The sequence below is a fragment of the Phyllostomus hastatus genome, unplaced genomic scaffold (assembly GCF_019186645.2).
Source record: "Phyllostomus hastatus isolate PE091 unplaced genomic scaffold, TTU_PhHast_1.1 phas_scaffold_193, whole genome shotgun sequence".
In the NCBI taxonomy this organism is placed as follows: domain Eukaryota; kingdom Metazoa; phylum Chordata; class Mammalia; order Chiroptera; family Phyllostomidae; genus Phyllostomus; species Phyllostomus hastatus.
In genome coordinates this window covers 13,513,897-13,540,670 of record NW_025334015.1, presented here as the reverse complement: position 1 = coordinate 13,540,670, position 26,774 = coordinate 13,513,897, and the positions used below count along the sequence as shown (strand labels likewise).

Genomic DNA, 26,774 nt, shown 5'->3' with positions numbered 1-26,774 from the left:
CAGAGAGAGGCCAGCGGGAACCGAGCTGTTCAGGGTTGAGTGTGGAGCTTGCAAAGATTGTTCTCGGCTAGGCTTTAGAACTGACCAGAGGTGTGGTTTTCTGTTTTATTCCATAGAATTTCACATTATCCTGAGTTTAAAAAATTACCGTAAGGTTCTCAGTGAAGCCTGGAATATTACTGCTATCATATTACTCCTACTAAATGGTTTACAGTTTGTATTTTTTCTTTCACAAAGTATGCTTCAAGGAGCCATGTTGTGATGTGATAAAGGAGAAAGGGAAAGATGACTTTTCTCCAGGAGGTTATCAGTCTCTGACTCCTAGAGGCCAGGACCAGGCCTTCGTCAGAGATCGGGTAGAGCAGAATAAGAGAGAGAGAAACAAGACACGGGGGACTGGATTTTAGACATTCTCAGCCTCTGGGGATGTGAAGTGTGGAGTCAGATGCAGGAGCCCCTGGTCTAATGAACTGTCTCAGTCAAATCAGCTCTGTCGTTCACAAGGCTGATAAACCATGTTTACATTCTTATTGTACAGTCAGAGTGTTTTAATTCACAAAGATGACGTTACAACTTTCACTGAAATCCATGCAATTACCTTCTGGTAATTGTCCCCTACATGAATCATGTGGGAAAAAGCAGCAGATCCTCAGTTCCTTAACATTTGAGGTGTATATGGTTTGGGATTAAAAATTAAGGTCTACAGAGTTAAGCTAAAAATGTAACCTCCTTGGTCAGATGAAAAGGTACCAGAATGTCCTCACCCGGTACCGCTTCCCTGGAGTTCTCACCACAGCCTACCACATTGTGATTCTTTCCTGTTTCTGCTGTTCCTCTAGAGCTCCCTCTTCAAGCAGCCGTCGCCTTTCACGAGAGAAGAGACCGTGGGAGATGACTTCCCTCCGGAGTGCCGTCACTACGTCAACCCTCCAGCCTCCTCTGGAGATCAGGTAGAGCAGGACACCGTGGGGGGACTGTCGCTTTCTGAAAGAGTAACGAAGACAAAATTGCTTAAGATTTGGGCTGCAGCTTGTCAAGCTATATACATAGATGATAGGAAACAGAATTAAGGCTTCTAGAGTCAGGCTAAGTTATTTCAAAATGAGCCCATTCTAAAGACTCCAGGTGAGAACGCATACCTCCGTCATTTGGGTTAAATGAGAAACAGGTTACACATAATATCGATTGGTTAACGGCAAGTTTTTCGTGTTTTGTTTTTTTTAAACTCAAGTCATTTAGCATTTTCATTTGACTTTATATACTGTCTTGTAAGGACTGAAGGGATTCCATTCTCATTCAGCTGAAGCAGTGCACCCACCCAGGCACACGGTTCGCAAACAGTTGTGATGAAGGGTAAGACAGGCTGCCTGCTGCCTGAGCACTTCCAGAACATCACCGCCTCTAGTGTTCGTGCACAGAAGTTTTGGGGACACCAAGTAGGACTACTTGTGGAAATGCCACCAGCCTGTGTCCCGGCTGTACCTTGGGAAAGTGCTGGCAGTACTATAAAAATATTCTCTTGTTGCCTTATTTTCTTTCAAATGTGTTGTTGAATGAAGACTTTCCCCATGCAGAAAAAAAAAAGTGGCAGAATAATCTAGGATTTGCTTTAAAATACTCCAGGAAAAAAGTGGGAGAAGAGATCCGTGAAAAAGGAAAATGTCGCTGATTGTTGAAGCTGGGTGGTGGCACCCTGGGATTCATTGTACTGTCTGTGCTCCCGCTTTGCTCTGTGTTCGGAAGTTTTACATTAAACGTACACACACACTCCCCTAACCGTTAACTTACCCTCGTGTCATTATTCTGGGACTGTCCCTGAGGTCTATGTCTTTGTCACTAACGCCTCATTCCTGCTTAGGCAGTTCGTTTTGTGTTTTGCTATTCCTTTAAAACAAGTATATCAAGCAACCTCATTTTTTGAGAGATGAGAGTTCAGGAGAGGAATTGGTTCCAGAGTGCCGTCGGCGTGTTTTGCCCAGTATTCAACACTGAGCCTCTCCCAGAGCATAAGCAGAGCGTGCTTCAGTGAGGAGTCTGTGGCAGGGAGTGAATCGCTTATGCTTTGGCCCAAGATTGACAAGGCAATGTAGTCACTGCTCCAGGGGTTTAGTTTTAAGGTCAGTAATAACAGACAAAGATGCAATATCCTGTCATTCTGTGAGGTGTCACTCCATTCTGACCGGTTGCTGCCCTGCTGGTGCCTCTGCTTGGAAAACGGATGTTCAGGGTTATATTGCCTCCCAGCACGGGGCTCTGAGCAGGCCCCACTGTGAAGAGGGAGGTTAGTTCTGGGGGGCTATGAATACGTCTTACATGACATCCAGGATCCAGGCTCTGTCAGCGAGCAGGCAAAGCAGAGTAGAGTAAAGAATAAGCAGCAAAAAGTAAATTGGAGTTTGATCTGAGCTTGCCAGAGCTATGCTACTGACAACAGTGATGATGATGATGATGATGATGATGATGGCATTGTCTCTCTCTTTTTAAGATTTTATTTATTTATGTTTAGACAGAGAGGAAGGGAGGGAGAAAAAGAGGGAGAGAAACATCAGTGTGTGGTTGCCTTTTATGCTCCCTGCACCAAGGAACCTGGCCTGCAACCCAGGCATGTGCCCTGACTAGGAATCGAACCAGCGACCCTCTGCTTCGTAGTCTGGCACTCAGTCCACTGAGCCACACCAGCCAGGGCTTGTCTCTTATTAATAATATCAATAATATTAATATTGTGATTAACAGCTTACATTCCTAAGCACTTACCCATGGCTAAAATTGTTTTAGAACTTTGTGTCCATTGTCTCAAATAATTCTCACAATAACCCTGGGAGATAGATTCTATTATCATCCTCATTTTATAAGTGAAGAAACTTAACGATCACTTTGTGGATACTGTTAAGATCCATAATACTGGCAAGAAGTATAATGTCTACTTTTATGCCATAATGTGTCAGACTATTCTGGCCTCTTTAGATGACCTCAGGGCCACTGTTGCAGCCTACAGCATTTTTACCACCATGGTGCCACCGCTCATGCAGCGGGGTGGGTGCTTCTGTATCCTTCAGAGCTTCTACCCCAGGCAGCAGCCGACTGGCAGGGCAGCGGAAAGGAGGGGAGATCTGTTTCTGGACGGCCACCAGCATCTTCCACCCAAGCACCTGCGAGAGGCTTCCAGCGGAAGACAGGTAGGGCAGACCGCAGAGGATGAGCACTAGATTAAGACAGGCCGACAGGCACTTACTGAGCTGGGAGTGGTGAGGCTAGCAAAAAGCAGATGCTTGTTTGATTTGATAATGTGTGAAACCTGGCCTGACCTAAGGTTGCTGTAGGGCTCTCAGTGAAACCCAGGGTATGGTCAGGAGCACTGTTGCATATTGGACAACATATTTTATATGTACATTCCTTATAAAAGGTGTATTTCTGGTGGCCATTGTATTTATGGTGTGAGAGGGGAAGAAATGAGTAGTTTTTGAGGGGAGGGGTCAGGAGGATCTTCCACCCGATGACCAGGACCAGACACCCACCAGTGGGCTGGTGGAGCATAAGGCAGGGTCCCCGAGAAAAACACTGTTCATGGTCTGGGCTGGAGCTCCTTAGAGTTACGGTTTATTGCCAAAGTTTTGGTGTGTTGAGTTAAGATCAATAGTTGTTCAAAAAAATACAAAAATACCTTGGCCTGCTGTGCTTTTTCCATGACTTAACTGAAGTCTAGTTTATTCCCATTAGAATTTTACCACTGTTTGGATAATTTCTATATTGTGGTGTTATGTTGCTATTTTAAAAATAGCCTTCAGGCAGCAACCAGCATTGTTACAATATGTGCAAGTGATAAAGAGAAATTTCCTTTTGGCCCTATTAAGAGAGCAGAAAGAAAAGGAGGCAGAAAGGCAGACAGTAGGCTTTGGGCTGAGGTGATCAGAACTAAACTGCTGCTCTTATACTTTTTCGTTTCTTTCTATAAGATCAGCTTAAGGGGATGCTGTCTGTGTTTTTTCCCTGCATACAAGGATAAATGTATGTATCCTGAATGTGCCAGGCAATTTCCTACCTCGGGTCTTTTGCATATTTTTTCTCTACCTGGATATCCTTTTCTTTTTTTCTTCACAAAACTGGTCCTTTCTCATCCTTTAGGTTTCAGCTAAAATGTCCCCTCTTCAATCAAAAGATTGCCCTGAGCAACTAATTGAAAATAGGTTCCCCTCTTATTTTTTATCCTCCTGTGTGTTGCCTTCTCAGTACACAAAACACTTTATAGCTTTGTAATTGTTTCCTTATTGACATGTTTCCTGCTGGTCTGTAAGCTTCCAGAGGGGAGGCACCATGCCTGGTCTGCTTACCAGTGTGTGGGGGCCTTCAGCACAGCCCGGGTCCCTGCTCGTCTCTTCCTAAACATGTTCTGCATCAGTGAGTGTCACTCTCTCACTGAGTGCCTGTGAGGGGCTGGCCATTATCCGGGCACTGACTGTCAAAGACAAGCTCTGGACAAGACACAGCACTCACATTTCTGAAGAGGAGAGACCAGATGTAAGCAGATGGTTACAAGGCAACACAGCTAGCTGGCCCAGGGGGCCCACGCATTCACTGAGCAGGCGAGGGATGCCCAACTCCAACTTTCCAAGGAGGACGTGGCTTTGTCGTCACGACCTCTTCTTGTCCTCCTGCCGTGCTAGCCCTGAAAATCCTCAGCCCTCGGTCAGCCCTTTCTTATTTTAGGTTCCCGAATAACCGAGCCTTACGGGAAAAGACACTTTATTCACGTAGATTTGAACCACATTTGTAGTAGCGTTTACGGTCCCAGCTGGGGCCCCCGTACTGCATAGCACTTTTCTTGCCTGCCCTTTCCATAGCCCACACTGATCATTCCAAACCCTAAACACCTCTGAAGGTTCCTGCTGCTCCTGCGTTCTCTCTGGCTTTCCTGAAGAAGACAGAAGCCGTTGTGCAGTAACTGCCTCAGCCGTTTACTCTTCGCCATTCCTCCTATTCCTAGCGCCTCAGAGGAGGTGTCGTCCTCTTTGGACCCGTGTTCTGGATTCTCCTGCCACCTTTTCTTCTGGGTCTGGTTTTCAATGTTGTATCGTAAGACGCTGGTTTCTGTTAAAATCCTCTGCAGAATGGCGCATCTTTTTTGTTGGCTTGTTGCAGCAGGCGTCGGCCTGGTCAGGTTCAGGCTCTCAGTGGTCCCTCGCCATCTGTGGACAGTGGCTCCAGAGTCAGTTCAGTTTTCAGAGCCTGGGTTGGACTCCTCCGGGTCCAGCCCATGTGTGCACAGCTCGGGCGATGCTGGGGTATGGGCCGGTCCACATGCAGAATTGGACGGCCCGCTTTCCGGCTTGCTCCTCTTCAGGCTGCCCACGCCCTGCACTCTGCGGTACCACAGGCCACATTCGTAGTGACAGTCAGCGAGGTTGAAAGAGACCAGTTGTGGGCTCACTTTTTTGCCAGTGCAGCAAGTCCAGTTCTTACTTTTTTGAAAGCAGAAAATAATTTTTATTGTAACAAAAGTAAACAAAGAAAAAAACCCCACAAAAACTCCAGAGAGAACCATCATTAGCCTTTTGCTATTTCTTATTTTCCAGTTTTTATCTAAGATAAACAAAGAACTTTGAAAATGACAACCTTATTGGGGTGCACAGTCACCGCTTGTTACCGCAGTGGCGGCCTGTACAGTGGCCTCCTGCACCGAAGGGGTGAACCCTGGACCTTTGCTCCCAGGGTAGGGGGTGGGACCAGGGTTAGGTTCCTGTGAGCCTCTGATCATGTTTCTGTCAGCTGATCAGTACGTTACCTTGTTTTGTGTGGATTTCTGTTTAAAGATCCCTGATTTTATATATAGGGTGGGGCAAAAGTAGGTTTGTAGTTGTGAGTACACAAAAGTTTATTCTTGTATTATTATTTATTAACTGTTGTATTATTTTCCATATGAACAACTGTAAATTTACTCTTGCACCACCCTGTAGATTGTTGATTCATTAACATTGAACTCGGGGCCAATAGCACTGCAGCCTAGGCCTGAATAAAGCTTTTCTAATACATGTACATTCTCCACAGGATGCATGACAGCCTTCTTAGGCTTAGGAGTGCAAGATAGTACTGTGGCATTGTGCTTAGGGGCCATTTTAAACAGCAAAACCACCAAGAGAAAGCAAAAAACTTGGCACTCACTGTACCTTGAAAAGGGCTGTAGTGCACATCCAAGGCTGAAGGCTGAAACCAAGCCTTGTCCAGCCTCAACTGATACTGTGTGCATCTGGCAGCGCAAATGTTCACAGCTCTGTGCACATCCTCAAATGACCGCAGAAACTCTGCGACTGTGGATCTTGGGATTACAAAGAAATTTGGTGAATTAATAAATAAGGAATATATGAATAAGGAGAACTGACTCTAATTTATATACCCTACAATTCACCCATTGAAAGTGTGCAAGTCTGTGTTTTTAATATATTCAAAAGTTTGTGCAAACATTGCCTCAGTCAATTTCAGAACATCAACACCCCAAAAAGTCCCATACTCACTAGCAGCCCTTTTCCCCTCACCCCTAGCCCCAGCCCTAGGCATCCGCTGATCTACTTTCTGTCCCTCTAGATTTGCCTTTTCTGGGCATTTCATATAAATGGGATCATGCCACATATGGCCTTTTGTGACTGCTTTATTTCACTGAGAATCATGTTTTCAAAGTTCGTTGATCTTATCGAGTATAGTTGTACTTCATTCCTTTGCATCGGATACTATTTCATTTTATGCATTTAGCGCCTTTTATTTATCCACTTATCAGGTCATAGACATTTGGATTGTTTCCACTTCTTAGCTATTATGAGTAATACTGCCAGAACATCTATGTGCATCTTTCTGGGTGATGCATGTTTTCATTTCTCTGGGGCATGTACATAGGAATGGAATTGTTGGGACATGTGCCTCTTTATGCTAAGCCTTTGGAGGAGCTGCCACACAGGTTTCCACAGTGGCTGTACTGTGTCCCATTCCCGCCAGCAGTGTATGGGGGCTCCAGCTCTGTACGTCCTCACCAGCGCTTGTCGTTACCCCTCTGTGTAATTACAGCTGTCGTACTGGGGGGTGGTGTAGCATCTCATTCTGGTGTTGACTTACGTTTTCCTGATGGTTAATCTTGAGCATCTTTTCATGTGTGTATTGGCCGTTTGTGTCTTCTTTGGAAAACTGTCTTAGGTTCTCTGCCTCATTCGTAATTGGGTTATTTGTCTTTTGACTATTGAGTTATGTGAGTTTTTATTATATTCTGCATACAGGTTCCTTACTAGTTATATGATTTATAAATTTTTTTTTCATCTGTGGGTTGTCTTTTCACTCTCTTGTTGGTTTCCTTTGTAGCACAAAAGTTGGTAATTTTGATGAATACCAGTTTATCTACTTTTTCTTTTGTGGCTTCTGATTTGGGTGTGATATATAAGAAACCATTGCCTAATCCAAGGTCATGAAGATTTACTCTTTTGTGTTCCTGTGATAATTGTATGTCTCTCAGATTTAGACCTGTGATTTGCTTTGAATTAATTTTTGTATGTAGTGTTATATAGGAGTCCTCATTCTTTTTCATGTGGATATCTGGTTTTCCTAACACCGTTCAGATTATTTTTACCCATTGAATTCTCTTGGCACTCTTACCAAAAATCATTTGAGTGTAAAAATATAAGGGTTTATTTTTGAACTGTCATTTCTGTTTTGTTGGTCTAAGACTATTTATTTTTGGAGAGAGGGGGAGAGAGGGAGAAAGAGAGGGAGAGAAACATCGATGTGAGAGAGAAGCATCTATGAGGCCTTCTCATACGCGCCCCAGCCGGGGACCAAACCTGCAACCCAGGCATTTGCCCTGACAAGGGATTGAACTGGCGATCTTTGACTTTGTGGGACGATGCCCAACCCGCTGAGCCACACTGCTCAGGGCTCTATCTTGTTGATCTATATGTCTGTCCTTATACTGGCACCACACTCTCTTGATTACTTTAGTTCTCTAGTTAAGTTTTGAAATTGGGAAGCATGAATCCTCCAACTTTGTCTTCTATTTCAAGATCATCTCAGCTCTTCTGGGTCCCTTGCATTTTCATATGAATTTAAGAATCATCTTGTCCATGAACAGGTTTATGATAAATATCAATCAAGATTAAACACCGAACTCCAGACGCCGCTGGCACTTCAGCTTGGAGTGGATCAAGAAGAAGACAGGAAAGAGGTGTGTAATGACAGCTGCTTTTGGACACCGGTGTTTCCACTGGAATAATGTGCATGAAATCGGAAGTAACTTGTGTCATTATAATAAGTGAAACTTCCCTTCTAAGCTCCTAAGGTTTTGGGTACCTTGATGTGAAATCAGAGATGTAGTCCTAGTGAACTTCTTCAGTTACTGATATTTGCCACAATTACTCATTTAAAGGAATTGGAGTTTTCATTATGGCTTCCTTTTTTTTTTTTCTTTTCAAGCCAAAGTTAGTTTTTAACACTGGCCATGTACTAAATCAGATGTAGAGCTTTTCTCAGACCCATTTTTTCAGATCTGAAAAGACAGGTGTGGGCATCTGTGCTTTAACAGAGCACACTGGTGACTGGGCTGTGTCTGCAGCACTGGGGACTGCTGTCAGACCTTCAGCAGTTTGTGCCGAGAGGGCACAAGCTACCCAGAAGGCAGAAATGTGTCCGTGCCTGCCAATGCCCCTTGAATAGCTTGTGCCCTTAAAAGAGAACATACCACTCCAGAGGTATGAATGTCTCACACACATAGGAGTGGCGCTGGCTTTCATTATACTTGTTCCCTTTAAAATACAAATTCCTCAGTCCTCCTCTCCTCCCCACCACATCAGGCCAGGCTTAGACTATGCTTCCATGGTATGGTTTGGATTCTGAAAAGTTCGAGCGACTATTTTGTTAGCAGATACATCACACATTCTTTCTGTGGCCTTGCTTCCGTGGTACTCACTGCTTGGCAATAGTAAACATGGTATGTATCTTATCATGTCAAATATAGTCATTTCCTCCAGCGCTGCTGACAAGGGACCACACTAGGGGCAACCTAAATTAGTTCTTCTTTCTCTGACTTGTTCGTAACATCTAATAACTGTGTATTTGAAAATATAAAACTCTTACTGTATGTGATACTATCCTGAGCCACCATAAATAGAAGGAAATTAAGGACTTAGTTCCATGTGGCTTCTGTATCATATAGTTTTCTTGTCTAAGGTACAAAGATTATTTCCTTCCTTGGAAAGTCCTCTGAGAGCAGAGTCTTAACAATTTTAACTTCTTTCCTTTAGCGTCAAAAGCAGTACCTGAGATATAGACGACTTTTCATGGATATTGAAAGAGAACAAGTAAAAGAGCAACAAAGGCAAAAAGAACATAGGAGGAAAATTGAAAAGTGAGTTGTCTAACCTTCATTATGATCTTTAAACTATCCGTTAAGATGACTTTGGAAGCTAAGTTTTAGAAATAATCAGTGGTTTTGCCTTCTGATCCATAGTGGGAACAACTATTTTTAATCTGGATAGAAATATTCATAGATGGTTAAAAGCTATGGTTTTTAAATAGAATTAATTTTTTTGAAAGTTATAGGTTCACAGCAAAGTTAAGCAGAAGTACAAAGCATTCCATTTCCTCCCTGCCTGTACCCACGGGCAGCCTCCCCCACTGTTACCGTCTGGTACCCCCGAGGTACCTCTGTCACAATGGACGGACCCTCTGCGGACACGTTGCACCCTACACTTCACATCCAGACTCACTCTTGGTGTGGTAGGTCTGTACAGTGTTGACAAATGTGTAATGACATGTGTCTATCATGGCAGTGTCATGCAGAACAGCTGTGCTTCACTCATTCATCTCTCCCCGCCCCCCGGTCCCCAGCGACCACTGACCTTTTTACTGTCCCCACGGTGTGCTGTCTCCAGAATGTGACAGCGTCGTAACCACGCAGCATATATAACCTTTCACTTGGTGTCTTTCACTTAGCAATATGCTTTTAAGTTCTTCCAACGCTGTTTCATGGCTTGCTACCTTATTTCCTTTTAGCACTGAATAATAACCTGTTGTCTGAATGTACTACAGTTTATTTATCCATTCACCTACTGAAGGACATCCAGTCAAAAGACATAGGGTAGCTGGATGGATAAGAACACAAGACCCATATATATGCTGTCTGCAAGAGACCCACTTCAGACTGAAAGACACACAGACTGAAAATAAAGGATGCACAGTGCAGCAGAGGGAATGCAGTCAGTGATGTAGTAAATATGTCTGGTGTCAGGTGGATGCCGGGAATGTTGTGGGGGAGCACTTTGTAAAGTGTGTGATTGTCTATTATGCTGTACACCCGAAACTAATACAAAATAATATAGAATGCAAACTCTGCATGAAAAATAAAATTTAAAAGAAAAGTTAAAAAGGCTAAAAATCAGTGTTTTTAATTTATATCTTAAGAGGCTGGGGAAAAAGCAGCAGATCAGACCTGAAGAAAGAAGTCATACAGTTCACTCGTGTGTGTAGCCAGATTTGTCGTGCTACAAGCTAGTTGTTCAGCCATAATTATGATCAGATCCGCATCAGAAAAACGTTAGCTGTGTAGTGCTCATATATAAGCTTTTACAAACTCATTTAGCAAAAGACAGAATGGAAATTTAGTTCAGTTCATTTAACTGAAGCCAGGACATCCTTGCTATGGGCATTTGATGTCTAACCTAAATCTTCTTATGGCATGTCTACCACATGGCGTAGTCAGTGGGGAATTCTTCTTCAGATGTACTGCTGACCTTTTTGAAAGCTTTTCTGCTTAAGGCTTTTGTTTTATTGCCATTTTCTTACTGGATAATCTTTTTTCATTTTGGATTTATATGCTCGATCCTAGAAAAAATATAAAGGTCTCTGTCTTACAGATGGCATCAGAAAATTAAATCTTGTTGATTGCTTGCAAATAATTAAAAATTATTTTTGGCTTTTTTCTGGTTGAAGAAACAAAATCATTTATGCCTTCCCTTGCATGGAGGTTATATGACTTAAAGTCAGAAGTACTTTAACAGCATTCTAAAACATACATCTGCTTTCTAAACAGGAATTGATAAAAGCTGCTTTACCTCAGCCAGTTGTATATGAATCAAATAACATGTTTTTATTCTTTCATTTAGCAGCTGTTTATTGAGCACCTATTCACTGGTAGACAGGATGTGAGACTTAGGGGCGCAAAAAGTGAAAGACATGAACGCACTCTTCGGGGTCCTACGAGATATATTTTACCGACCGGTGGGGAGGCAGATACAAGAACAGATAATTACAGTACCTTATAGTGCACATGTGGTTCAGAGCATGGAGAGAGATGTCTTCAAGTCCCTGCTCTGCTGCCTAGCCGCTGTGTGACTTCGGGGAAGAACATCTGCGAGCCTTAGTCTCTTCTCTGTGGGACAGGGACAGGAATGGGGTATCACTCATGACGGTGCTGTGAGCACTAGAGAAGGTATCGTGTGAATGTGCTTAATGCAGAAACTGGCACAGAGTGTGTGCTCAAGAAATGCTAGTTGCCGCCCTGACCCGAGTGGCCCAGTTGGTTGGACATCATTCCACGGAGCAAAAGGCCGCCTGTTTGATTCCTGGTCAGGGCACAAGCCTGGGTTGTGGGCCAGGTCCCCAGTCAGTGCGAGAGGCAACTGATCAATGTTTCGTGCTCTCTCTTTCTCCCTCCCTTCCCCTATTAAATAAGTAAATAATAAGTAAGTAAGTAAATAAATAAATAAATAAGTCTTCAAAAAATGTTAGTTGCCAAATATTTAAGGGAAAAAGTTACACCAAGTTTTACATAAAATATTCCAGAGAATAGAAAACAGGGACTACCTCCCAAATAATTATAGAGGCCAGTATAACCTTAATACCAATCTAGCAAGGACATTTATAAAATAACAATGTTATGGACTAATTTCTCTTATAAAACCCTCAAGTAAAATATTAGTAAAATAAAATAATTTTTTAATATTAGAAGAAAGATACCACTAGACTGTGTGAGACCACAGAGACTGTGTTTTGAACCCATAATTGGGACTATAATCTGGCAGGACAGAGGGGGCTTCCTCAGCTGCGTTTTGAAGGGTTAGAAGCAGTAGTATGAGAGAGAATGGGAGTTGGGTTGGGGGAGGAACACATGGGAGCTCTAGCAAGAGGAACAGTGCTGCAAAAGCATTGACTCTGGAAGAACAGACAGTGCTGACTCTGCTGGGACTGGGGCTGATGCAATAGTAAGCGGTGAGCCTTGAGAAATAAGCAGACAAGATCCTAAGGAGCTGTGTGTGTCGTGAGGAGGAATTCGGCATTTACCCCGAAAACATGAGCCATTTAGAGGCATTGTGGGGAATGACTGAAAGTAGATGTTAGGAGGTTATTGAAGGAGTACACTTACAGAGAAGATGAGAGGTGAAATTAACTTTTTAAAAAGATCATTCTACATCAAGTCCTTACTCTGTGCCAAGCACTGTACCGAATCGTCTCTAGCTGATATGCGGTCCTGCAGGGCAGTGGCTATCACCGCCCGCTGAGTGGTTACAGTGTGCCGGGCACAGGTGAGTGTTCCAGAGGCGTGCGGTCCTTTCCTCACTTCAGTGCCCTCAGGGGGTAGATTTTATTCTTTTCATTTTACAGAAGAAAATAATTTGCCTGAGATTTCACTGAACAATGGCAGAACTGGGACTCAACCCTAGATGTATTTGAACTATCACCTAGCCCCTTTGGAGTCTGGAACGGCCTTTCAGCGAAGCCAGGGCCAGGGAGGCAATGAGGAGGAGGAAGTTTTAAGAGCATCAGAGAGAAAATTAAAAGGATTTTGTGAGAGAATTCAAGGATAAGTCCCAGGTTTAGGCTTAGACTGCCAGGTTATGTGTGTTCCCGTCAGTGGGGAAAGAAACATACCAATGTGTTGATTTCTGACCTACTTTAGTTTCTGCTGTGTGTAAGGAAAAGGTATGTTTATGCAAGTGGCCTCAAAAACATCAGATAAGATTAAAGACGTGTTTGTAGAATGAGTGTTTATATCAACCTTTTTAGGTAGCTTTGTCATTTTTGATTTTATGATCCTTTTTGAAACTACTCTGTGGCAGTAGTTATTAACCCGAGAATCTGGCCAAAGCTGTGGGTTCTTTTCCCAGAAAAATACCGTTGGAACCCTGTGGGGAAGATGTCAGATTGGCAGGTGGTTGGACAGGTTTGAATTCAGGGGAGTGGTCTGTGGCGGAGCTGCAGCTTTGTGAGCTCTAGGTGGTCGTGGGTGGCGACTGAAGCAGATGACAGACGCGAAGGCACTTCGGGAGAAGGTGTAGAGTGAGAAGTGGAGAATGCCTACATGTAGCCTGTGTCTGCTCCTGTACTGTGACTTTGGAAGGCCACAAAGTATTTTAACAGCTCAGATTTTTTGCTTCTTTGAATCAATTTTTGTCTTTTTGTGTACAATATTGCCCCTGTTGAGAATGTATGTGCTAGATCACTGATTTTCAACCAGCGGCTGCAAGAATGTTTAAAACATGCAATACCTGACTATTTAGTAAGGGGTACTGACCTCTCTTTCCTTAGGTTGTCAAATAAGAAATGACAACAATCAATACAACACCAGCCATCTGGTGTGAATAAATCAAAATTATACCTAATTTTTGGTCAGATCAGCAAAAAATATATATTTTTCAGTGTGCTACAGAATTTTGGTAATTAGTTTATGTGTGCCATGAGAAGAAAAAGGTTGCCAGTTACTGTGCCAGATGGATTAAGTGACCCACAGGCCACCAGCGACCTGAGAGAGCTATTTCAGTGCAGTGACCGATGGGTTGTAAAGCCGTATTGGAGCGCGGGAGGCTATCAGGAAACAGAGACAGGAAGTCTGGAGAACTCTCCAGATGTTTGACTGTGAGGAGAGGAACGGCTGGGGGCACAAGGAGAGGGGCTGAGTCTGCCGTTTGTCGTGACTGTCCTGTTATTACGACCTAAGATGTCAACATTTGAAAAACAATGCTGATCTGTTTCTTTAGCTCTTGGTTTACTGGTATAGAGAATTATAACAGTGACAGCTTTTCTGTTGTTATTCAGTTGGTTCCATTTAAATTTCTCCATTGAAAGACTCAATTTGATTAATTATCTGCAGAAAAATCTTTTTTTTCCCACAAGGTAAGAAGTTACTGAACTAAGCAAATATGAATGTCCTCCAAATACTTTTCTTTACTGGCTGTCTTTAGAATACAATCCCTAGGTACGTAGGTCCCTAGCCAAGAGCACCTGTGATCTTTTCACTTAAGTACTCTTTTTGGAGAGCAAGATGACATATATTTTTCAAGTCAGTTGTGAATGAGCATGTGCCCATTTGGGCCCGTCCCCATATCACCTCTCTCACATTCCTGGGTCACTACCTTATACACATGTAAATCTGGATCTTCACAGGTATAAAAACGTACCTCTGTGGCCAGATTGCAATAATGGGATCCTCACCTCTACCCTACTATAACTTTATATTGCACTTGAGTTTGAACCCTACGATAAAGGCTATGTTTACATTCCATACTCATTGAGACAGTTTAGATTGAAGCAGTTGTAGCTTAGGAAAGAATAGCAACCATGAGAGAACAGTTGTAAGAAAATTCTTGTTTAAAGTAGCCTTGACACTCTGCTAGTGATTAGCTGTCAGAATCTAGAAAGACTTAGTTGTTCATACAATACAGCTATTGTGTCTCTTGTATTTTTCCAGGGCCTGATCTTTTAGCCTTTGTAGGACGGCTCTGGCTTTAAAATATATACCTGTGTTAATCTAACTAAAAGGAAGGCCTTAATTCCCCTGGAGTAAATAGCCTGCCAGTGATATAACCCGGAATTTTCAGCAATCGATGATTTACTGAAGAGGTATGGGTGTGAATTGACTTCATACTATTGTTCAGAAAACAGTAACTCATTTGTTTCAATGTAATTTTTAGCAACTAAAATTATCAGCATATGTTTATAAGTTCGAGTCCTGAGTCAGTTGTGTTTCTTAACAAAAATTCTTTACTTAGTTTTCTTATGATTTTCTCAGTGAGCTACTTGTTTCCTTTCTACTCATAGGTGTTTTTTTAAAATAAGTCTAATTGATATTCAATAAATTGCACATGAAGTATAAACATACACGAGTATGTACATGAAACCACCGCCATAGTCAAGATAGTGAAAATATCCATCATTCTCAAAAGTTCCCTCACACCCTTGGGAGCCCCTCTCCCCTGCCCCTCTGGCCCCATTCTCCCCAGCAGCTACGGGTTCGTGCTAGGTCACTGACGATTTGTTGGCGTTTTCTAGAATTGTGCGGTGTGTGCGTGCCCTTGTGCTCAGCTCCTTTCACTCAGCACATTGTTTTGCGAGTCGTCCTTTTTGCGTGCATCTCGGGTTCATTCCCTGTTGCTGCTGAGCCGTGCTCTGTGGTGTGGGTAGACCACAGTTTGTCTGTGCACTCACAGGTTGTGGACATTCGAGCTGTTTCCAGTTTTTGGCTGTTACAAATAAAGCTGCAACGAACAGTTGTGTGTGAGTCTTTCGAAGTATGTTACCTTTTCCCGTGAGTAAATAACTGGGAGCAGAAAGGCTGGTCATACGATAAGTATAAATTTCATTTTTAAAAGAAACTGCCAAACTGTTTTTGGAAGTGGTTATACCATTTTATATTACCACCAGCAATGAAAGGGAGTCCCTGACTCCTCACGTCTTCTCCAGTGCTTCACACGGTCAGTCCCTTTGATTTTAACCGTTTGCGCAGGCGTGTAGTAGTGTCTTCTTGTGGCTTCATTTGCATTTCCTGAGTGACCAACGCTCTTGAGCATCTTTTCAAGTGTTCGTCATCTGTATATAATTTTTTTTGGCGAAGTGTCTTATTGTTGAGTTTTAAGTTTTTCTAAATTAACTTGTGTACAAGTGCTTTAACCCATATGTGCTTTGCAAAACTTTTCTCCCAGTCTGTGACTTGTCTTCATTTTAATGTTGTCTTTTAAAGATTTTATTTATTTATTTTTAGAGAGAGGGAAGGGAGGGAGAAAGAGAAGGAGAGAAACATCAGTGTGTGGTTGCCTTTTGCGTGCCCCCTACCGGGGACCTGGCCCACAACCCAGGCACGTGCCCTGACTGGGAATCAACCCATGACTCTGATTCACAGGCCTGTACCCAGCCGCACCAGCCAGGGCCTAACATTGTCCTTGAAAGAGCTGAAATGTTAAATTTCAGTAATTTCTGATTTCTAATTTGTTCTTTTATAGATTGTGCTTTTGGTGTCATATTTTAAAAAATCATTGCCTAACCAAAGGCCATGAATATTTTTTTCTAGGAAAATTATCATTATAGGTTTTACATTTAGATCTGTAATCCAGTTTGAGTTAATTTTCATATATGGTGTGAAGTTTACTTTTTTGCATGTGGATATCCATTTGTTGAAAATGCTGTCCCTTCTCCACGGCACCGCTTTTGTGCAGTTGTTAAAGATCAGCTGTCCAACAAACAGTAAAGGGGAAAATGGATAAATTCAACTTGATCAACATTAAAAACCATCAAGAAAATGAAAAAACAACTACAGAATGGGAGAAAATACTTGCAAATTATATATCTTATGAAAGACAGAAATATAAAGAACTCTTACAAGTCAGTAATAAAAAGACAGCCCAATTAAAAAGTAGACAAAGGATTTGTTTGTTTCTTTATTTGTTTATCAGCAGCATTTATAGAACCAGTCCTAGGGAAGGAACTGGGTCTCGGGACACAGGCGTGGTCTTAACATAGCGAATGTTTAGACTGCCTTGATTATTACAAAACCAGAACAGCGAGAATATTCCCAGGACAAAGGATTTAAATAAACATTTCTCCCAGTAACATATGCAAATGGCTAATAAGCACATGAAAAGGTACATCATTAGTAATTGGGGAAGTCAGAATCACAATGGGATAATACTTTCGGCACACGACAGTGGCTTTAGTTAAAAAAAAAACCCTAGTAATAATCAGTGCTGATGAAGATGTGCAGAAATTAAAACCCCCATACGTTGTTGGTAGGGAATGCAGAATGGTACAGTCACTTTGGAAAACAGTTTGACAGTTTCTCAAAAGGTTAAACACAGAATTCCCACGTGACTCAGCAGTTCCACTGCAGGGTGCATCCACACCCAGGAGAACTGGCCGTGTCCATCCACACCAAACTCACACACACGTTTACAGCAGCATTATTCGTGACAGCCAGGAATGGAAGCATCACAAATGTTCCCAAACTGACGAATAGTTAAATAAAATATAGTGTATCTATATAGTGGAATATTGGTAATGAAAAGGAATGAAATCTGATACATGATACAACATGGACGGACTTTGAAAACATTGTGCCAGGTCAAAGAAATTCGTCACAAAAGGCCACATATCGTGTGATCCCATTCATATGAAGTGTCTAGAGCCGGCAGATCTGCAGCCCAGAAGGTTAGTGGTTGCCTTGTGCTCTCTGGGAGGGTGTGGAGAGAGATTGCTACTGAATAGCACGGAGTTTCTTTTAGAGGTGATGAAAATGTCTTCAAATTACATTACGGTGCAGGCGAACGTTATGGTATGCAAATTATATCTCATCGAAGGTATTTAAAAAAATGAGTTGTCCATATATGTGTGGGTTTACTTCTGGACTTCTTTTCTATTTTGTTGATTTCTACTTGCCTGTTTTTAATACCATGCTGTTTTGATTAGTGTGGTTTTATAATAATGCTTGAAATCGGGTGTGTGAGCCCTCCAGGTTTCCCCAGTGTTGTCTCCCCGGTTCCCCCAGTTGACTGTCATGTAAAGGGCTTTGCAAGGCCCTTTACATTTCCATGTGAATTTTACAATTAGCTTGCCAATTTCTACCCTCCCAAAAGAAAGCCTTTTTGGATTGTGATTGTGATTGTGTTTCATCTACAGATAATTTGGGGACAATTGACATTTTAGCAATATTTAGTCTTACAAACCTTCAACAAGGTATCTCTCCTTTATTTCGCTCTTCTTAAATAATTTTCTTATGGTTTTCTGTGTATAGATCTTTCACACCTTTTATCAGATCTGTCCATTAGTCTCATATTTTTGATGCTGTTGCTAATGGTACTTTTTAAAATTTCAATTTCTGATTTCATTCTGTTGGTAGTATATGGAATTGTGCAGTTGATTTTTGGATGTGGATCTTGCACCCTGAGACCTTATTAAACTTAATTCCTTTGGCTCTTTTAACATGGTGAACATGTCATCTTCAAACAAAGACAATTTTATTTTTTCTTTTAATCTCAATGTCTTTTATTTCTCTTTCTTGCCTGATTATGCTGGCTAGAACCTTCAGTACAATGTTGAAGAGCAGCAATGAAAGTGAACAATCCCTGATCTTAGAGAGAAAGTATTCCCATTGTTTGATTTTTAATGTTAAACCAACCCTGTGTTCCTGGGATGCACTTTTCTGGGTAAAAATTTATTATTCTTTTAGATTAGATTTGCTAAAAATTTTGTTTGGAACACAGGTGGCAAACACAAGGCCTGTGGGCTGAATCCGGCCCTCCACCTTGTTTTATCCGGCCCGGCACCTTGTTTCTACCTGGTGGCAGCACTGAGCTCCTTGCCTCTGGTTAAGGAGTAGTTACGTTTATACAGTCCTAAAGTTATATTTGGCCCTCTGAAGGCAACCTTGAGGCTGATGTGGCCCCTGGTGAAAAAGAGTTTGACACCCCTGGTTTAGAATTCACACCTGTGTCTAAGAGATACTGGCCTGTAATTCTCGTGTAGTGTCTTTGACTGGTTGTGGCTTCAGGGTAATGCTGGCCTCGCAGAATGAGATGGGAAGTGCTCTCTGCAGTTTTTTGGAAACAGTTTATGTAGAATTGGTATTATTTATTCCTTAAGTATTTGGTAGAATTTGCCAGTGAATCTGTCTAGTTCTGGTATTTCCATCATGGAAAGATTCTTAACAGTTTCAATGTTGATAATAGATAGAGGGCTATTTTGGTTCTCTTTTTCTTGAGTAAGCTTTAATAGTTTGTGTCCTTCAAGATATATCATTTCATCCAAGTTATGTCATTGTCAAATTTATTGTCATAAAATTGTTCTTATTCTTCTCTGATTACCCTTTTAATGTCTTTTTATGAATTTGACTACTTTAGACTACTTCATATTAATAAATGCACTTATAAGTATTTGTCTTTTTGTCATTGGCTGCTTCACTGGGTAGGCTGTCCTTAAGGCTTATTGATATTGTCACATGTGACAGGATTTCTTCTCTTTTTAAGGCTGAATAATGTTAGGGTTCCATTGTGTGTGTACACACCACATTCTGTTTATTCAACTGCAGACGGACGTGTGGGCTGCTTCTGCCTCTTGGCTGTTGTGAATTTGTGCTGCGCTGAACATGGCCGTGCCATATCTCTTCAAGACCCTGCTTTCAGTTCTTTCGGATACAGGCCCAGAAGTGGGACTGCTGGGTCATATGGTGGTTCTATTTTCAATCTTTTTTAGGAACTTCCATATTATTTCCCATAGCGGTTGCACCGTTTTACAATTCCACCAACAATGCACAAGGATTCCAGTTTCTCACATCCTCACCAATACTTGTTATTTTCTGATTTTTTTTTTTCCGTAGCCACCCAGATGGGTGTGAGGTGATATCTCATTGAGGTTGTGGTTTGTGGTTTTTTATCAGCACTTCCACCAGTGTGGTACATTTGGTACAATAAGGAACCTACATTGACACATTGTTGCCCACAGTTTGCAGTTTACTTCAGGGCTTACTCTTGGTGCTGTGCATGTATGGGTTTGGGTAAATGAGTAATGACATGTACCCATCATTCCAGTGTCATGCAGCATAGTTTCACTGCCCTGAAAGTCCTCTATGCTCTGCCTGCTCATCCCTCTTCGCCTCCCTCTCTCCCAGCTTCTGGCAACTACTGATTTTTTTCACTGTCTTCATTCTTTTGCCATTTCCAAAATGTCATATACTTATAATCATACAGTATGTAGCCTTTCAGATTGACTTTTTCACTGCAGTAATATGCATTTAAGTTTCTCTATGTTTTTTCATTGGTAGCTCATTATTTTATAGCACTGAATAATATTGTGTTGTCTGGATATATCATAGTTTATTTATCCATTCACTTGCTAAGGGAAATCTTGGTTGATTTCATGATTTGGCAATTATAAATGAAGCTGCTGTAAATACCTTTGTGCAGGTTTTGTGTGAATGTGTTTTCAACCCTTTGGGTAAACCAAGTAGCATCATTGCTGGATCATATGGTAGATAAAAGTATGTTTAATAAAGTGGTTGCTCCGTTTTTGCATTTCCAGCAGCAATGAATGAGAGTTCCTGTTGCTCCACATCCTCGTAGCATTTGGTGTTGTCGGTGTTCCAGATTTTGGCCATTCTAATAGGTGTGCAATGGTTACTTATTTGCTATCTGTGTATTTTCTTTGCTGAGATGTCTGTTCAGGTCTTTGGCCCATTTTTGAATTAGGTTGTTTGTTTTTGAATTGTTTCATTTTAGGGATCTTCTCTTTTTGTATTTGGGATCATAGTCCTTTTCAGATGTGTTTCTTGCAAATATTTTCTCTCAGTCTATGGCTTATTTTCTCATTCTTTTGAAGCATTTTTTGCAGAACTGAAGTTCCCAATTTTAATGGAGTCCAGCTCATCATCTTTCTTTTATAGGTCATGCCTTTGGTGTTGTATCTAAAAAGTCATCACCACAGCCAAGATCATCTAGGTTTTCTCCTAAGTTATCTTCCAGGAGATAACTTCCATGTTTTCCATTGATCTCTATGACCCATCTTGAGTTGCTTATTGTGAGGGCTGTGAGGTCTGTGTCTAGATTCATTTTTTTGCACATGGATATTCAGTTGTCCCCGTACCATGTGTGAAGAAGACTATCATTGCTCCATTATATCGCCTTTGTGTCTTTGTCAAAGATCAATGGATTATATTCATGAGGATCTATTTCTGGCCTCTTTGTTCTGTCCCACTTTTCTATCTGTCTGTGTTTTCACCACCAACACAACACTCTCTGGAGTACTGTAACTTTACAGTAAGTCTTGAAGTTGATTAGTATTTGTCCTCCAACTTTGTCCCTCTCCTTTGATATTATGTTGGTACTCTGGGACTTTTGCCTCTCCATATAAACTTTAAAATCAGTTTTTCAGTGTTTACAAAGTAACTGGCTGGGATTTTTATTGGAATTACATTGAATCTGTAGATCAGGTTGGGAAGAACATAGATGATTATGTCATCTGTGAACAAAGACAGTTTTATTTTTTCCTTTTCTTGTCTAATTGCATTAGCTAGGACTTCCAGTACCATGTTGAAGTGGAGTGGTGAGAAGGGTCGTCCTTGCCTTGTTCCTGATCTTAGTGGTGGGAAAGTGTCTTATTTCTCACCTTTGAGTATGATGTTAGCTGTAGGATTTTTTGGTAAGTGTTCTTTATCAAGTTTGGAAAGTTCCCCTCTATTCCTAGTTTACTGAGTTTTTATCGTAAATGGTGTTGGATTTTGTCAGATGCTTTTCCTGCATCCGTAGAATCATGGGATTTCTTTTTTTAAGTAGGTTGTTGAAGTGATAGATCGATGTTTTTCATGTTGAACAAGCCTGGCATTCCTGGGATGAATCCCACTTGGTCATGGTAGACAAATCTTTGTATGTATCGTTGGGTTTGATTTGCTAATATTTTTGAGGATTCTTGCCTCTGTGTTCATAAGAAATGTTGATCTATAGTTTTATTTTCTTGTAATATCTTTGTCTGTTTTTGGTATTAGAATGAATTAAGAAGTATTCCCTTCTCTGAAAGGCATTGTAGAGAAGTGGTGTAATTTTTTCCTTAATTGTTTGGTAGAATTTACCAGCAAACCCATCTTGGCCTGGTGCTTCCTGTTTGGGGAGGTTAATTATTGATTCCATTTCTTCAATAAATACAGACCTATTCTTTAGTGCATTTTTCATCTCAGAAGTTGTTATTTTCTTGAGAAGTTTGATTTCAGTTTTTTTATATCTTAATCTTTGAACATATAGAATATAGTTGTAATAACTTTTAATGTTCTTGTGCATTAATTGTAGTAATTGTCAGTTCTATATTGGTTTTGATTGATTATTCTCTTCATTATGAGTCATGATTTCCTTCCTCTTTGCATGCCTGATAATCTTTGATTAGATGTCCAGCATCATGAATTTTACCATGTTGGTTGCTGGATATCTTTGCGTTCTTATAGATTCTCCTGAGCTTTGTTTTCAGATGCAGTTAAGTTACTCTGGGGCTTTGCTTTTACAGTTTGTAAGGTGTGTCTGGAACAGCACTCAGTCTAGGGCTGATTATCATTCCACACTGCTAAGGTAGCTGCTCCTGAAAGGAGCCCATGCCCTGTGCGTTATGGGTTTTCCGAGTCCGACTGGTGGAACAGGCACTGTTCCCTGCTCTGTGTGAGCACAAGGCACTGTGCTCTGCTACCCTTTTATTTTTTTCTTTTAAATTATATTTTATTGATTATGCTGTTACAGTTGTCCCAATTTGTCCCTCGTTACCCCCAGCACTCCCCCACTCCCTTAGGCAACCCCCCCACCTTTGTTCATGTCCACTGGTCACGCGTGTAAGTGCTCTGGCTGCCCCACTTCCCGTACCGTACTTCATGTCCCCATAGCTGTCCTGTTAGTCTTTAGATATGGCTCATGCCCCGCCTTTCCTCACGTTCATGCGCAATGCTCTGCTGTGTTAGAAGAAGCCCCTCTGGAGGTCGCTGGAGTCCTCTCTCGGAGCAGCCCTCTCCTCTCTGGCATTCTGTCTCACCAACTCTAGTTGCCTTTGTAACCCTGACCTTCAGCTTCGTCTCTGTTAGGCTCCACCTCAGCTGCCCTTCCCGGTGCAGCTGCCTGGAAACTTTCAAGTCAGGGAGCTCGGGCGGTTACATGGCTCACCCCATTTGTTTGCCAGTGTCCAGGACCACTGTCTTTCCGTGCCTGGTGTCTAGAGTTTTGGAAACGATTGTTTTTTGTGTTTTGTCTGGTTGATTAGTTGGTTGGTTGACTTGTTTATTTGATTATTTAGGGCAGGAGGGCAAATCTAGTGTCTGTTACTCCATTTTTTTGCTAAAAACTAAAGTCCTGTCTACTTGTAGTTTTAATCTGAGAAAGCTCTTGTACTTGGATTCTTACAGAAAAACTCTTGATGGTAGCCATTGGTCATTTCCATTTGGGAGGCAGTGCATGTATGTGTGGGTACACACACACACACACTCACACACTCACTCACACACACAAGCTCTAGGATAAACTCGAACCAGCCAGCAGTTTTTTGAAGCTGTTTTAGGGGTGTTAAACTGATTTTCTGACTTCCTTATTTCTGGGAATTTCTTGAATTATTTGGACCTAGCAGCTAATTCTAAATAATGATTTTTATAAAATTCCTAACTATATTATGATTTTTGTCCTTAGAATTAAGAAAAAGAAAGAGCAGCAGCGTTATGCAGAAGAGCAGAGGATACTGAGAATGAACTTGCCTGAAGAGCCGAGTTCGGAGGAGAAGATGAGTGAGATGTTAGCCCAGCTGGAGCTCGCGGAAGTGGAAGACGCCAGACAGAAGCAGCAGCAGCGAGAGAAGGAGTCCCGAAGGTAGTCTGACGGGGTTTGTATGGGGTTGCAGGTGCAGAAGAGACTTCAGGAAGTCAGTGCTCCTCTTTTCCTTACAAGAGTTGACAGTGCCTTCTCATACTTTCGGGGACACAGGCCTTCCCCAGATACTTCTTGGGAATAGCACTACGTGCTTCCAGTGCCATTTCCCAGTACGAAGAGGAAGAGCCGGGCACAGAGGTGTAGAATAGTTCTAACAGTCTCAGATGGTGGTAAAATCAGGACTCGTGCTCGTTCTCTTTCTGGTGGTTCACTCACCATGCTGTATTTCTGCAGATACGTAGAAGCTCTAAGGGCCCAGATCCAAGAGAAAATGCGGCTGTATAACGTCACTTTACCTCCACTGTGCTGCTGTGGTCCTGGCTTTTGGGATGCTCATCCTGATACCTGTGCCAACAACTGTAGTTTCTATAAAAACCACAGAGGTAAGTTTCTTACAGGAATGGTGGGGGCCCGGTGACAATTTTTTAAAAAGTAGTCATTGTAGCAATTCAGCATGTATTGAGTGCATAGTATATATCAGAGACTGTTAAAACCCTTTTACAAAACAACTCTGAGGCAATGAAAATAGGTTATAGTGAGTTGTATTTCTCTTTGAGGTCTGTTACTATCTTGTCTCCCTTTGTGCTGGGGAAGTATTTCCAGCTTATTCCACTGTAGGAAGACTTGGGTTCCAGGTCCTCCTGTAAGTGAAGAATATTAGAGCTTGCCTTTTTGGGCCATTAAGTTAGGCTTCTATGTAGTTGAATTCCCTGTTACCCAAATACCTTAATGTTATCTCACACAGGCTTACCACCATGTATATCCGCATTAGACTGCCCGTTCTCCCAGGGGACCCCGAGGAAAATGAGGACCAGTGTAAACCCTCTCTATATCAGGAATCCCAGCTAGAGAGAATGGGGTCCTTCCCGTTGTCTTGAATGTTTCTGTTTCCCGTTCATCCTTAAATACATTGGTTTACGTAGTGCAGAGACTATGTAGGATTGATGCACATGCTAAGAGTACTGCAAGAATTTGTATTCCTGCTACCCCATCTCCGTGATTAATATTTTAAAATCACAGATCTGATGCTGCCATTCCCCTAGTCTCCAACCTCTAGGTTTTTACAAAATACACAGCACGAAATACACGGTACGTTTGGCATGCTTTCTCTTGGCCCCAGGCAAGACTCCAACCTTATCGAACTTACTGTTGTCACACACCAGTATGTGCCACTTTTTTCTATGAGTGTGGCACCTCACATATTGATTTCTCTGCCTAGAATGCTGTTACTCTTATTTAAACCTTTGAGACCATCTGAAATACTCACTTCCGGAGACCTTTTCCATCCTCTCTTGGATAGTCTGTGTTTATTCTGAACTCCATTATGGGATAGCATTCTGCACGTGTTTCTGGTTTGGAAGGCTGCACCGCAGTTATTTTTGTCCATCCTCTCCATTATTTTTCCTGTCCTCATGGAGTGCTGGGCATGTAGTAAGTGCTCAGTAAATATTTACTCAGTGGGTAGTTAAATCAATACCTATGGCCCTAGGTAGAGAAGCAGTACTAACTGGAAAGGGGTGGGAGAGAGAATGTGACTTCATTCATCACTGTGCAAACCTTTATTTGCAGCATACACCCGGGCACTACACTCAGTCCTCAGCTCCTGCGACATCCCTGAGGGGAACTCAGCTCTTCGGGTCGCCATCCATAATTTTGCTTCTGCACACAGACGGACTTTGAAAAATATATAATAAGAATCTGAGATCAACTGCTAGTATTTCAGCCTTCACTTAAAATCAAGTCTGAGAGATTATCCAGGAAAAGCTGTGCAAGTATATAAGATGTGTAATCTGGAAAGACTGTCCCACGAAACAAACCTGTCCATATAATTAGATCGAACCATCATCTCAGTCTCCACCTTGGGACCCTGATGGAGAGTTGACCTCCAAACTCGTCTCTTTGCTGTGACACATACGGAGTCTATTGTTTTAAAAGCTATCAGTCAACCAGTAAGGTTTCCCTTACTTTGCTCTGCTCTGGTCAGAAGAGATCATGAGAAATCTTTGAGATGATCTCATTTATTGTCTTCCTGAAACTGCCCCTTTGAGCCTGACACAATGGAAAACATCTGGGTGCAGCGGAGACGAAGACGATGGGACAAGTTTCGAGCACCAGTGGCCGCTGGGTTGCCGTGCACACCTCTAGTTGTGTCCGACAGTCGGAGATGAGCAGGCTCTGAGTTGGATGCGCACTCTCTCCTCAACATCTCTCCTTTTTTTTAACACATGCTTATTTCCTCATTCAGGGACATTAGACATAAGACTTTTTAATTTTATATTTTTTATTGCCAAAGAAAAACAAACCCTCTGTCTTTTGAGTACCTTCTTCGTGAAATAATTGGGACATTTCAAAAAGTGAATATGAGGTTGATATGAGTAAAATCCTGCCTTACTTCCCTGCCTGTTAAAAATCTGGTGAATGGCATACCTATAGGACAGATGAAATAAAAATTGCTATAGTTAGTGTCTGTTTGTTATTTCTTCAGAGCGCTTTCTGACACAAAATATGAAAAGGATTAGTGTTGTGAATTAAAAGTACACTGGCAGTTTCTTTCCTGTGCTTTCCCTAGTGATCAGTGTCGAAGAAGCACTGAGGTTCTGTTTGGAAAAACACCTCAACATCCAGCCGGGCCACTGCAAATAAGAGTCAGAATTACCTGAATGACACGATTGATTGGTTATTTAACCAGATTCATTGCCCAGTTTGGTCAAAATCCTTAAGGAACTATCTCTGATTCAGCCTTTAAAGTTGTCTTTTTTAACAGCCTTATTGAGGTGTAATTCATATACCATATGATTCACCCTTTTGAAATGTGCGATTCAGTGGTTTTAATATATTCTAGGGTTGTTGCAACTGTTACCACTATCAAATTTTAGAGCCCTTTTTTCACTCTAAAGAGATGTTCCCGTGACCCAGACATCTCACTTCTGGGCCTGTAGCAGAAAGAACTGAAAGCAGGGTCTTGAGATATTTCACGGCCATGTTCAGTGCAGCACAGATCCACAACGGCCAAGAGGCGGAAGTAGCCCACACGTCTGTCTACAGTTGAATAAACAGAATGTGGTGTACACAGAAAATAGAATATTGACATTAGTGATGATAAGAATT

The 26,774-nt window shown here is 41.8% G+C and overlaps 1 protein-coding gene and 1 non-coding gene across 5 annotated transcripts in view; one reads left to right on the top strand and one right to left on the bottom strand.

Moving 5' to 3' along the window:
- Window positions 1-26,101, top strand: part of CCDC15 (coiled-coil domain containing 15) — a 44,481-nt gene extending 18,380 nt beyond the window's left edge. For 2 of the 4 annotated variants that reach the window (XM_045860253.1, XM_045860252.1), the window contains exons 8-14: window positions 840-950; window positions 3,057-3,176; window positions 8,102-8,194; window positions 9,270-9,373; window positions 23,430-23,606; window positions 23,901-24,049; window positions 25,236-26,101. In XM_045860253.1, coding sequence (XP_045716209.1) covers window positions 840-950; window positions 3,057-3,176; window positions 8,102-8,194; window positions 9,270-9,373; window positions 23,430-23,606; window positions 23,901-24,049; window positions 25,236-25,357 — 876 coding nt within the window. In that variant the 3' untranslated portion in view covers window positions 25,358-26,101. Of the gene's footprint in view, window positions 1-839; window positions 951-3,056; window positions 3,177-8,101; window positions 8,195-9,269; window positions 9,374-14,710; window positions 14,806-23,429; window positions 23,607-23,900; window positions 24,050-25,235 lie in introns of those variants that run through there. The other 2 variants (XM_045860254.1, XM_045860255.1) reach the window with 2 other exon arrangements.
- LOC123832632 lies at window positions 16,680-16,811 on the bottom strand. Its single transcript, XR_006788104.1, has one exon. It is a non-coding gene; the product is annotated as a small nucleolar RNA SNORA72 (small nucleolar RNA).
- Window positions 26,102-26,774: the final 673 nt, after the last annotated feature.